The 12,068-nt window shown below is 40.8% G+C and overlaps 1 protein-coding gene across 1 annotated transcript; it reads left to right on the top strand.

Annotated features, from left to right (window-relative positions):
• The first annotated feature begins 825 nt into the window (after positions 1-825).
• Positions 826-8,261, top strand: LOC129339734 (vomeronasal type-2 receptor 26-like). Its single transcript, XM_054994316.1, has 7 exons — positions 826-1,043; positions 2,011-2,188; positions 2,429-3,289; positions 4,761-4,988; positions 6,101-6,105; positions 6,802-6,923; positions 7,360-8,261. The coding sequence occupies exons 1-7, from the start codon at positions 826-828 to the stop codon at positions 8,259-8,261; spliced, it is 2,514 nt and encodes an 837-aa protein (XP_054850291.1).
• The last annotated feature ends 3,807 nt before the right edge of the window (positions 8,262-12,068 follow it).

Genomic DNA, 12,068 nt, shown 5'->3' with positions numbered 1-12,068 from the left:
GGATAATAATGACATACTTTGTAAACCACTCTAACTGGGTGTTAAGTCATCCTGAAGGGCAGTACATAAATCAAATATTATTATTATTAAAATTAATGAATTACTCTTTGGTTTTCCCAATCACATCATTTTGGTACATATAACCTTTGGAACAAATATGGAAACAAACTAGAAGACATCACGGGCAGTCAGCTCAAATGCGGTGGGTGGAAAATATCCCCTCTATGACAAAACGAAGTGAGTTTTCCCATTTCCATGACCTGTGAGGTTTAGTGGTTAGAATGTCAGGCTCAGATCAAGGAGATCCAGGTTGGAATCCCCAATCTGCCACACAAGTTTGCTGGCTGACTTAGGGCGACTCATATCCACTCAAATATTTTTATATTTGCATAGTTGTAAGTGAATTGATTAGATGTAGTGTTTTTAAATGTTTTAAATGGTATGCGATGTTTGTATTTCTGTTATCCACCCTGAGCTAGCCCACGGCTAACTCCTCTGGATCTCTCTAGGCTGGTAATCTTCACCACTGTAATTATCAAATAAACACTAATGACCTCTTACATCTTGTCCAAGTCTCTAAAGACACTCGACAACAACTAGCTTAATTGTGATCCAAGACCAAAGAATGTTCTTAAAATCCCCTGTATCATTCAGTAGTTAGGGTAAAATAAGAAAGGGCTCCGACCCTCAGATACCTGATACGATGGATCATTCAAAGAACTAGATAGCCATTTCAGTGGCTATTCAAGGCAGGCAGCTCAGAGGCAGTATCATAACAATGTACAAATGCAGGAATTACTGTCCAGAAGGAAAATTTCACTCGAGATGGTGGCATTTGCGATGTTGATATTGGCGCTGCTGCCTCTGGCAGTGGGCAAGATTCCTCCTGTCACATGTCCCATCAGGGACCCTCTTCCTATCCTTCACAAATATTATAAATCAGGAGACCTCATCATTGCAGGCATTATATCCCAGATCTACATCTTTACCAATCCGATCACTTTTGACAAACATCCCTCGGAGGAACTCTTTGATGACCACATGTAAGAAATCAGACTTTTAAACCACATGGTGTTTGTAGATGCAACCAAGAAGCTGAGAGAGGGAGAAAAGCAAAGCATCTTCCACAGCCCAATATTCTATCTCTAGTGTAGATTAGTTAACTGTCCAAGAAAGTTTTATCTAACATATCATGAGTTTTTACTGTTCAATATCAATTGAACAGTAAACCTTTCCTAGAAACCTTTCCAGGAATCATTGTATCTTGATATATATCTACATGTCATGTTTCAGCTAAATCACATTAACCTTCTAAGGCAGTGAGTAATATTTCTTCCCCAGCGAACTGAAAGCTCATCAGTGCAGAACCAAAGCCAGATTTCAGTGCATGAAAATGCATTTGGAAGTTCTACTCGGTTCTGTACAGGAGACAAGAAAAAGATTCCAAAACAGGGAAGGAGTTAGGGGGCTGATTGCAGAATTGGTAAGTCTGAATGTTGTTGGCTCAGTTCAGACAATATGAAACCAGGGCTTGTTTTAGTCCTGGCTTGCCTTGACAAATGCAAGTTTCATTGCCCGTCATTATGGAAGATGGGAATTGGAAGAGTAGTGCTGGAGAACAAGTCAGAATTAAGTCACAGTATCTGTCACTAAGAACCATAGTTAAGACTAGAACAGGTTCATATACCTGAACTGTAAATTGTCAAGTGGCCCATATATGGAGTTGCATATTAACCCTGGATAGCTTAATGAAACCATGGTTCTTCATTATGTTTTAACTCAATATGTCTCTTCACACATCTCAGGATTGGAATAGAAAATATATATTGAACATAGACTGAGGCTGTTGAATTCTGACAAAATGCACTGTGATGCTACATAAAAGTGTCATTGCAGATTCCTGACTCAGAACTACCAGCACATCCTGGCCTTGGACTTTGCTGTAAAGGAGATCAATGAAACCCCCCAGATCTTACCCAACATCACGCTGGGCTTTGACATCTACAACAGCCATTTCGCTGCAAGTTGGACCTACCTTGCCTCGATGGAACTTCTCTCCACACGGAGCAGATTCATCCCCAACTACAAGTGTGATGTCCGACACAATCCACTTGCAGTTATCACAGGAGCAAATTCTGACATCTGTCTCTATGTGGCAGCCATTCTTTGCATTTACAAGATCCCACAGGTAAGGTCTTGCGCAGGAGAATGACAACTCCTCATATAATTTACCCTTCTGCTATCTTTCTGACGAAGTTTTAAGTATGAATTGAAATATGAAATATTGAAATATGAAATATATAAATATATGGAATTCTAATAAAAGAGAGTGACTTCTGCAGTGAGCTAATAATATGGAGTAATATCTATGTTCACTCTGGTTTTAGCGTCAAAACTTTTCTTGCTCTTTTTCTGTTGATTTCTCTAGCTCTCATATGGATCTGCCCCAATGTTGAAGGACAAAACCCAAACTCTTTTCTCCCATCATATGTTTCCAAATGAAGTGTATCAATATATGGGGATTCTCCACCTACTGCTGTATTTCAAGTGGATGTGGATTGGGGTGATTTCTCTGGATGATGAAACTGGAGAGAGGTTTGTACAGGAAATAATTCCCATATTTTCCCCGAATGGAATTTGCCTTGACTTCATAGAAACATTCCTACCAATAGCATTTTCCAGTGAAATTGCTGAAATGGAGGAAGAGTTTTCTGAATTATTCAAAACTGTTATGGGAAGCACTGCCAACGTTTTGGTTCTTCACAGTGATATTCAGACTATGATAATTTTGAGACTATTTCTCCAACTCCCAGAATTTGTGGATATACCAATTGCAGCAAAAGGGAAAATCTGGATTATGACAGCTCAGATGGGCTTCACCTCACTTCCCTTTCAAAGAAGCTGGGACATAAAAGCTATCCATGGTGCCATCTCCTTTGCTATTCACTCAGTGGAGCTCTCTGGATTCCAGAAATTTCTTCAGAAGAAAAATCTTACCTCTGAAAAAGAAGATGGCTTCATCAGGCCCTTCTGGCAACAAACATTTAACTGTTTCTTCTCCAACTCTGAGTTGGACCCGAAGGATGGGAATATTTGCACTGGGAAGGAGAAGCTGGAGTCTCTTCCCGGATCTGTTTTTGAAACAATCGCAACTGCCCACAGCTATAGTATCTATAACAGTGTCTATGCAGTGGCACATGCATTTCAAGACATGCTCTTCTCTAGATTCCAAGAAAGAGCAACGGTACGTGGTGGGAAATCGGAGCTTCAAAATCAACAGCCATGGCAGGTAATATTACAAGTACACAACCTCAAGAAAGTGCATGCAATAAATCTTTGGATGCATGCAGCATCACACTGAATTGTTCAGTGGTAGAGATGTACAAATGGAGCAACTTGGCTTACATTAATTTCTAGGGGAATGCTAACAGTGTGTCAGGGAGACTCCAGTTTAGAACACATCATGTCTTACAGATATTGTGATAAATATCTCATGTCATTTATGTGAGGCTACCATACAACTTAGCAATGAAGGTGTATAAGTAATGAGAACATGCAGTGAATATACATATAGTTGGTATATCAAAAACATATGGACAATGAGACAGAGGATCTGTGGGATGTGATGATCTTTTATTTGAAGATGTTTCAGATTTCTTTCTGTTCTGTACTGTATCAGATGATCAATAATTATTTCAGCCAATACATGTATGTTCACGTTTCTACAAGTCTCTGGTGATGCTTCGAGCCTATCTAGATGGGGGGGAAATCTAGAACTTTAGTTGAACAATGTTTTTGTATGTGCATGTGATCTTGGGAAAACTGAGGGTGTCACTAGGGTTGTAAAGAGAAATTCTCTTACTTCCTCTTTATCCCTTTTCTCCCTGAAATCCAACATTTGTTTTCTTTTCCTCTTTTGGGGGGTTAGTTTGTAATTGTTTTCTTTTTGATCAAAGAGAAGTTGGAAAAGAGGAGGGGCAGGAAGGGAGGTTCTGCAAAATCTCACAATTTCACTCTGTAGATACTCAGAGGTAGGCAATGTCTTCCCAAGCCATCTTATCATCTTGCTAGAGCACCACCACGAGATATATAACAGAAAGCATCCGCAAGGGCTGAAGTTACAAAAGAATGACTTGATTGCTTGTCAAAGAGCAATGAAATATTAATGAAATACAAATCCTGTTCTTCAAAGAGAAAAAAAGAGAATAAGAGGAATCAATGACAATATCTATAAACATTAATTTAGGAAAAAGAAATTCCTCACTTGTTAATGACAGGTGTTACTTACTTTATTCCTATGTTGTAGCTTTTATGATGCTTCCAGAATCAGGCATTTGGAAAGATATCGTTAATAGGCTACTCCAGAGTTAAAGAAGCAAATAATATTTATTTTTTCTTTTGTGACATGGATAACAGTTTTACTCCTACCAGCTAAATCAAAAAGAGTCCAGTAGCACCTTTAAGACTAACCAATTTTATTATAGCATAAGCTTTCGAGAATCAAGTTCTCTTCATCAGATGCTGTTGCCCATCTGTTCCTTGTCTATTTTGGGGGAACATTACAGTCTGCAGCAAAGGAAGGGCAGCTGAATATTTCCCTTCTTTTAGCAAGATCCAACCTACAAATGATATAATGAATTTGTGTACAACTTTTCAGAGTGCTATGAACATCACCCCTCATTTCTGTGTTGTTATCTTCCAGTTGAATATTTTCATATTTTATTCCTCCTTATGTATTGTTGATCTTTTCTCCCGTTTAGCTTCACCATTTTCTGGGAAGTGTCTCGTTCAACAACAGTGCAGGAGAAAAAGTATCCTTCGACCAAAATGGGGAATTAATCACTGGGTTTGATATTATCAACTGGGTCACGTACCCAAACCAGTCCTTTCTTAGAGTCAAAGTAGGAAGGACAGACCCCAAAGCTCCTCTTGAAAAAATGCTCCTCATCTCTGAGGATACCATTGTATGGCCTGCCATGTTCAATCAGGTAGGATGCATGGCCACTTTGGGATATATCAAGTCATTTCCTTCCCATGTTATCATAGTAGTTCAGTGCTCACATGTTTCCATTCTGTTCTGTTGATGCAGGCTTCATTCCTATGGATGAGTTCTGTACACAGTAGATAGAAAGGATCTGTAGTCTGGCTCCAAGAACCTGCTTTTAAATCCAGATTTATACTGATTTGGCATAATCCAGTTTTGCCAGTTCCTCAGGCTGACCACCAGATCAAATCCGGTGGCTGAACTCTGCTGCACAGGATTATCTTGCTGCAGTAGGGAGCTGCAAGCAGCCGCAGCAGTGATGGAGAAAGCAGGCATGGAGCCCAGCCTTTGCTATTGCTGCAAGAGAGCAGTGTGAGGCTGGCAAGGTAGGGGAGAAGGGCGGAAAAGAGTGGATTCCCATCCCATCCTGCCTCTCCCCACCTGCCCAAGCTCCAAAAGGTCTCTAACATGCCGCCTCCAGCACCCTTTAAACTCTGTCACTCTGCAAAAAGCTACAGATTCTTCAGTCTTCATTGTTTTCCTAGGAATCAATGGATACTGTCTCAAGGTAGCGTATTCAGGGGCTCATAGAATGGAACCCTGAGGTCCAATTCATCTGAAGTTTGGTGGGGCTTTTGGGGGCAGTACATAGTGAGATCCTACCAAATTTAGTCTAGTTAGCTCAAAAAAGCCCCCTCTCCAATAACCTGGACATTTTCCCTGTTGTTAATAATGGCTGGTTAAATCTGAGATTCCCTAAACCAGATCAGAGAATATGATACAGATATCACAAATCTTGGATTTTTTAAAAAAATTGAAAGCCAGATTTAATTGATGCATCTCCTACTAGGTAGTCTCTGCCACAAAATGTGTACGTCCTCTTCTGCTATGAATTCCATTTGTGTAGGAGTTCTTTGAAAACTCTTAACACTGTGCAACAGGAAGCACTTGCACAAGGGGAAGCAAGCTCTTTAGTTACTATATAGCATGCCTGGAACTCATCCATAGGATCCAGGCCTAGGTAAGGTAGAATTATTATGATTTTCCACTCATATCTTAAACTAGACAGAACTTTAAATAATAATACATTATGCAGAGCTTTTTTTCTTGGAAAAGAAGTGGTGGAACTCAGTGGTGGAACTCAAGTCCGCACAATGACATCACTTTGGGTCAGCTGGAACAAGGTGTGTGGGGGAGTTTTTTAAAGTTTAAATTGCCCTTGGTGAAAATGGTCACATGGCCGGTGGCCCTGCCCCCTGATCTCTGCGCCATGGAGGGCAATCTAAACTCCCCTCTGTCTGGAGATCAGGGAGTGGGGCCAACAGCCATGTGACCATTTTCAAGAGGTGCTGGAACTCCATTCCACCGTGTTTCTGCTGAAAAAAAGCCCTGCATTAGTGCATGTGGAACATTAACAGTGCAATCCAAAGCAGAGTGGGGAAGTGGTTACAAATAAATATATTCAGTTCAAACCAAAGACTACAGAAAGAACATGACAATAAACGAGGAAGCCATTACCAAGCAAAACGAACGCATCACATCAAAATGCAGTGTATTGTGGTATAATATATTTGAGAATTTTTCTTTGGGTAGAGCATTAGATGAAGTGTTGAGATGACAGTCAAATTTGGCCAAGGCTCATATCAGATGAGCAAAAGTCCACCATCAATTGCATACTAAGTGGTCTCTACAAACAATGGTATCATACCATGCCTCCAATCTATTTTTAACAGTAGCTTAACCAAAAAAAATATAAATCTCCAAACATCTGTTATGTCTATGAACAAATTCCTTTATTTCATTTCTGGACAGGCAAGGCCCCTTTCTGTGTGCAATGACAATTGTCATTCTGGTTACAGTAGAAGGAAGAAGGAAGGGAAGCCTTTTTGCTGCTATGATTGTCTTCCATGTCCAGAAGGGAAGATATCAAATGAAAAGGGTAAGAGATGTCATGTATGGAGTTTATCAATTTAGCATTATGGTGTATGGAACTTAATCCTCTAATATTTTTTAAAAGTCACTCAAAATTCAGTGATGGCCATCAACCTGATAGAGAATCACTTCCAACATGCATCTGTCTGAACTCTTTGTTACATCTCATACCTTGTATTTGGAATCATATACAGATAAGATAAAAGTTCTGATAATTGCAAATTTATGCTATTCTGTGAGAGATGGTAACTTCATTGATGATGGTGAACATCTCCTATTCCTTGTTAGATCCTTGGACATTTACTGAGTGTGTCTCTTAAGTAGAAAGCTATAAGAAACCTGTAAATGCTGCATACCCAATTTGATCTATAAGCCCTTATTGATGGCTCCGTGATGCTTATTAGTGCAACTTGCTAAGAAAACTGCTTCAATTTCTTTTTCAGATATGAATTACTGTTTACAGTGCCCTGAAGATCAGTATCCCAATAATGACAAAGATTTCTGCCTTCCAAAACAGATAAGCTTTTTGTCTTATGAAGACCCTTTGGGGATCACTTTGGCCACGTTTGCTCTTTTCTTTGCTTTCCTCACATCTTTGGTGCTTGGGATCTTCATCAGGCACCGGGATACTCCCATCGTCAAAGCCAACAACCGGGACCTCACCTACACCCTTCTCCTCTCCCTCCTGCTCTCCTTCCTCTGTGCTTTGCTATTCATCGGCCAGCCAGGGGACACGACATGTCTGTTCCGACAGACAACTTTTGGCATCATCTTCTCAGTGGCTGTCTCTTGTGTGTTAGCTAAAACTGTCATTGTGGTTCTAGCATTCATGGCCACCAAGCCAGGATCCAGAATGAGGACATGGGTGGGGAAAAGAATGGCCAAGTCCATCGTTATTGCCTGCTCCTTTATTCAAGTCTCTCTTTGTACCTTGTGGTTGGCAACTTCTCCTCCTTTCCCAGATTTTGACATGCATTCTATAAATGAAAAAATTGTGCTGGAATGTAATGAAGGGTCAGCCACCATGTTTTACTGTGTCTTGGGCTACATGGGCTTCCTGGCCATCGTCAGCTTCACTGTGGCTTTCCTAGCCCGGAAGTTACCTGACAGTTTCAATGAAGCCAAGTTCATCACCTTCAGCATGCTCGTCTTTTGCTGTGTTTGGCTGTCCTTTGTTCCAACTTACCTGAGCACCAAAGGGAAGTACATGGTGGCTGTGGAGGTCTTCTCCATTCTAACCTCCAGTGCTGGGCTTTTGGGCTGCATCTTTCCCCCAAAATGCTACATAATTGTATTAATGCCTGAGTTGAACAACAGAGGACAGCTAATAAGAAGAAAAACATAGCCTAAGAAGCTACATCCAGATTTTGACTGTGGTGAACTATATATTTCTAAAATAAAGAAGATAATTTAAACTCTGAATCCCAAAATGATCAAGAAGACATTTCTGTGTCTACTGTTAGCTCCTTTGGACCAATGTGAACAACAGCATGCACATATTTATCTCTCTCATCAAGAACAAGAGGCACCTGAGTAGTTATGCAATCCACCCTCCAAAGCAGCTTTTTTCCCTTCAGGAACCGACCTCTGTCATCTGGAGACCTGTTGTAATGAAAGAATTCTTCAGGCTCCACCTGGTGATTGGCGAGGCTGAGCACAGAGAACAATAGCTTCTAGGGCAAAAAGCTGTAGGTGCGGTGGTATGTGGATTGTGTGTGTGAAATTATTTGAGTCCTTTCATATTTGACACTTTTAACTCCCCGTCCCACCATCATCTCAAAGCCAGTGGCCAGTTTTGAGACTCCTGGCTTTCTCTTTGTATCAGTTATGCTTCCCACAGACAACCTTAGCTTGTATTCAAATAACTCAGGGTGGGAATTCTAGTGATAAACTGGGACACAGTGGTCTGCTTCCCATTGTTTGGGGCTCTGCAACTCCCACAGTCCTCCTGAAGCCAGTGGCACCCAAAGCCTCAGGCACCTATAGGAGTTATGCCTACCACAGTCAACCTTAGTTTTCATTGCCTATATAATGGGGGGGGGGGGCTCTGAAAATACCTTGTGCAGGCAGATCTTTTTATTAATATTGGTTAATGAATGGACTAAAGAGGTTCATGGAATTTCACTGAAAATACAAATTGGATGAAGCAGCCCTGTTTGAGAGGCTATTAAAATTCTCATTTGTTGAGTGCACTGACTTTGGGAACACTGAATAATAACAACAACAACAACATTCGATTTATATACCTCCCTTCAGGACAATTTAATGCCCACTCAGAGTGGTTTACAAAGTATGTTACTATTATCCCTACAACAAAACACCCTGTGAGGTGGGTGGGGCTGAGAGAGCTCCAGAGAGCCGTGACTAGCCCAAGGTCACCTAGCTGGCTTCAAGTGGAGGAGTGGGGAATCAAACCCGGCTCTGCAGATTAGAGTCCCGTGCTCTTAACCACTACACCAAACTGAAAAGCACACAGGCCTAAACAATCAATGATTCTAAACGGGGGGATCTTCATGTTGGATTGTACACCTAAAGCAGAGAGGGGCATCTTTTTAAAAGCAAAAATAGACTATGGAAATAAACTCTGACCCTTATACCTCCTCTTCATTTTGTCTGGTGCTTGATGCATTTTGCTCCTCTTGAGACGCACTGTCTATTGCAAAAGAGGGAAGGCAAGTCTCCTCCACTGCCAATAGTGTGTAGTGCCTACCTTCAGTGCATAATAGAACATAATAGATAAAATATAATCAAGGAGTAGTCTCTGCTGAAATGATTAAGAAACTTCTTGCAATGCAATGAAAACAGTGCAAGAACTGACAGAAAGCTGAAAAACTATATACAGAGAGAATTATAGAGGTGATCTTTTTGGTGGGAATATCTGCTAATTCTTTTGGTGGGGTAGCATCCCTCCCATTTCCATTAACTGCTGGGTCTTTCCCCTCAGTTCCCCTTTCACTGCACTCCCTCATCTTGTGAAATACTTATATATATGATGAACAGTTATATTTAAAGATTTTCATGGACCATATACTCAGTAATAGAGCATCTACTTTGCATGCAGAAAGTTTTGGATTCAATCCCCCAGCATCTTCAGTTACAAGGGCCAGGCATGAAGTGATGTGAAAGACCTTCGCCTGAGACCCTGAAGAGCCACTGCCAGTGTGAGTAAAAAATACTGATCTTGGTGGACTAGGGGTCCAATTCAGTCTAAGGCTGCTTCATGCATTCATGTGTACTACCCCTTTTTAGTTATTGAATTAAATTTAAAATACTGAAAAATACAGGGCATTTAGTTTAGATTTTGGTGAATTAATTTATTAAAGTACATCCTGAAAATAACTATATCATGGGGTATTCCCACCACTTTGAAAAGAGATCTGGTGTGGAAAAATTAAACCTTGTCCAATTTTTTCCATCTGATTTGGTGATAAATGTCACTGTTTGCTACATTATATTTTTTCCTCCTACATGGAGTTGGGCAAAATTCTCACAATGGAACAGCTTAGAGTGCCAACTGACTCTAGACAACTTCCTGATTTCACTTGTTTTCAAGCCGGTACAGGGCCTTATGGTAGTATCCCATACGCAAGTGGCTGGCCATGGCATGGCTACATTGCTGACCAGAACTGCTGTGGCAGGGCTGGAGTGCTGCAGTGATGCCATTCTTTTTCCTTTCCTTCCTTTTTATTCCCTTAGAAGCTCATTGATTCATAAATCTTGAGCAGCAGAAAATACTTATTCCTTTTTTTTAATGCAAGGACTAAAAGGACTGAGACATATTTTGCAATTGCTAAGATAAATTTAGAATCCTTATCACTAAGCCAGAGAGCCAGGGTTTCTGGAGTATAAGGAGACAGCTGGTCAATTAAAGGCTTAATATAATAATCCCTTATATTTTGGAAGAACCTGCATTCAAGCAGGGCATGAAAGGATGTATCAATCCTATTCAGGCCTCAAGGACAAATTCAGTTGAAACAGAGCCTATTCAAAAATCTCCCCTGTAAAACCCTTGTGGGCATAATATTCAATCTTGCAAACAAGAAAGCTCTGCAGTATCATGGGGTAGCAAAATCATACATATGGGGAGGGGTATTTTGGGAAAGAAAGTTCAAAAGATAGGGGTGAACAAAGACTACAGTCTCTTCAAATCAAGCTGCTATGGTCGATTTCTAGGATACAGGTGTTAGTCCGAGAAAATGCTTTGGATTTGCCCATCTCAAAAATATCATCAATTGACAGTCGAACTATCATCAGTTTCTCATCCAAGGCTTTCATCTGGGTCAATTTGTAGATATCTCAATTTAGAGCGTCTAACAAACCATCTTCAGCCTAGAGCAGTTTTAATCTCCCTTTAAAAACATATAGCCATGCTCTTGCTTCCAGGGATAGCTGTCCAAATTCTGCCTATAATACCATGTTAGACACACAACAGGGGATATTCAATATTTTCCTAAGAAATTGCACTAAGGGTTGGTCCTTGGGTCAGTCACAGCTCTTCCAGAGCTCTCTCAGCCCCACCCACCTCACAGGGTGATTGTTGTGGGGATAATAATAGCATACTTTATAAACCACTCTGAGTGGGTGTTAAGTTTTCCTGAAGGGCAGTATATAAATCGAATGTTGTTGTTGTTGTTGTTATCTATAGGCAAGGAGACCTCTCCTCACCTACAGACAGCCCCCCAACCTGAAACGACTTCTCACTTACAATCATGAATCGGCTAGCAGAGTCACCAGCACAGGTACCAGGCCCTGCAACAGACCCAGATGCCAGCTCTGCCCTTATATCTACCCAGGAAATACAATTACAGGACCCAATGGCATCAACTACACTGTCTGGCTCTTACAGCTGCTCATCCTCCAATGTGATATATGCCCTCATGTGCCAACATATGTGCCAACATATGCCCTCATGTGCCAACCATGTCCATCTGCTCTGTACATTGGACAAACCAGCCAACCTCTGCGCAAAAGAATAAATGGAAACAAATCTGACATTAAAAATGGCGACATCCAGAAACCAGTGGGAGAACACTTCAATCTACCAGGACATTCCATCAAGGACTTAAAGGTCACTGTAGTTCAACAGAAACCTTTCAAAAACAAAATCCAACGGGAAGCTGCTGAATTGGAATTCATATGTAAATTTGACTCA

This window comes from Eublepharis macularius, chromosome 12 (assembly GCF_028583425.1).
Source record: "Eublepharis macularius isolate TG4126 chromosome 12, MPM_Emac_v1.0, whole genome shotgun sequence".
Taxonomy (NCBI): domain Eukaryota; kingdom Metazoa; phylum Chordata; class Lepidosauria; order Squamata; family Eublepharidae; genus Eublepharis; species Eublepharis macularius.
The sequence above is the reverse complement of the archived record's forward strand: the minus strand, read 5'-3'. Positions and strand labels throughout refer to the sequence as shown.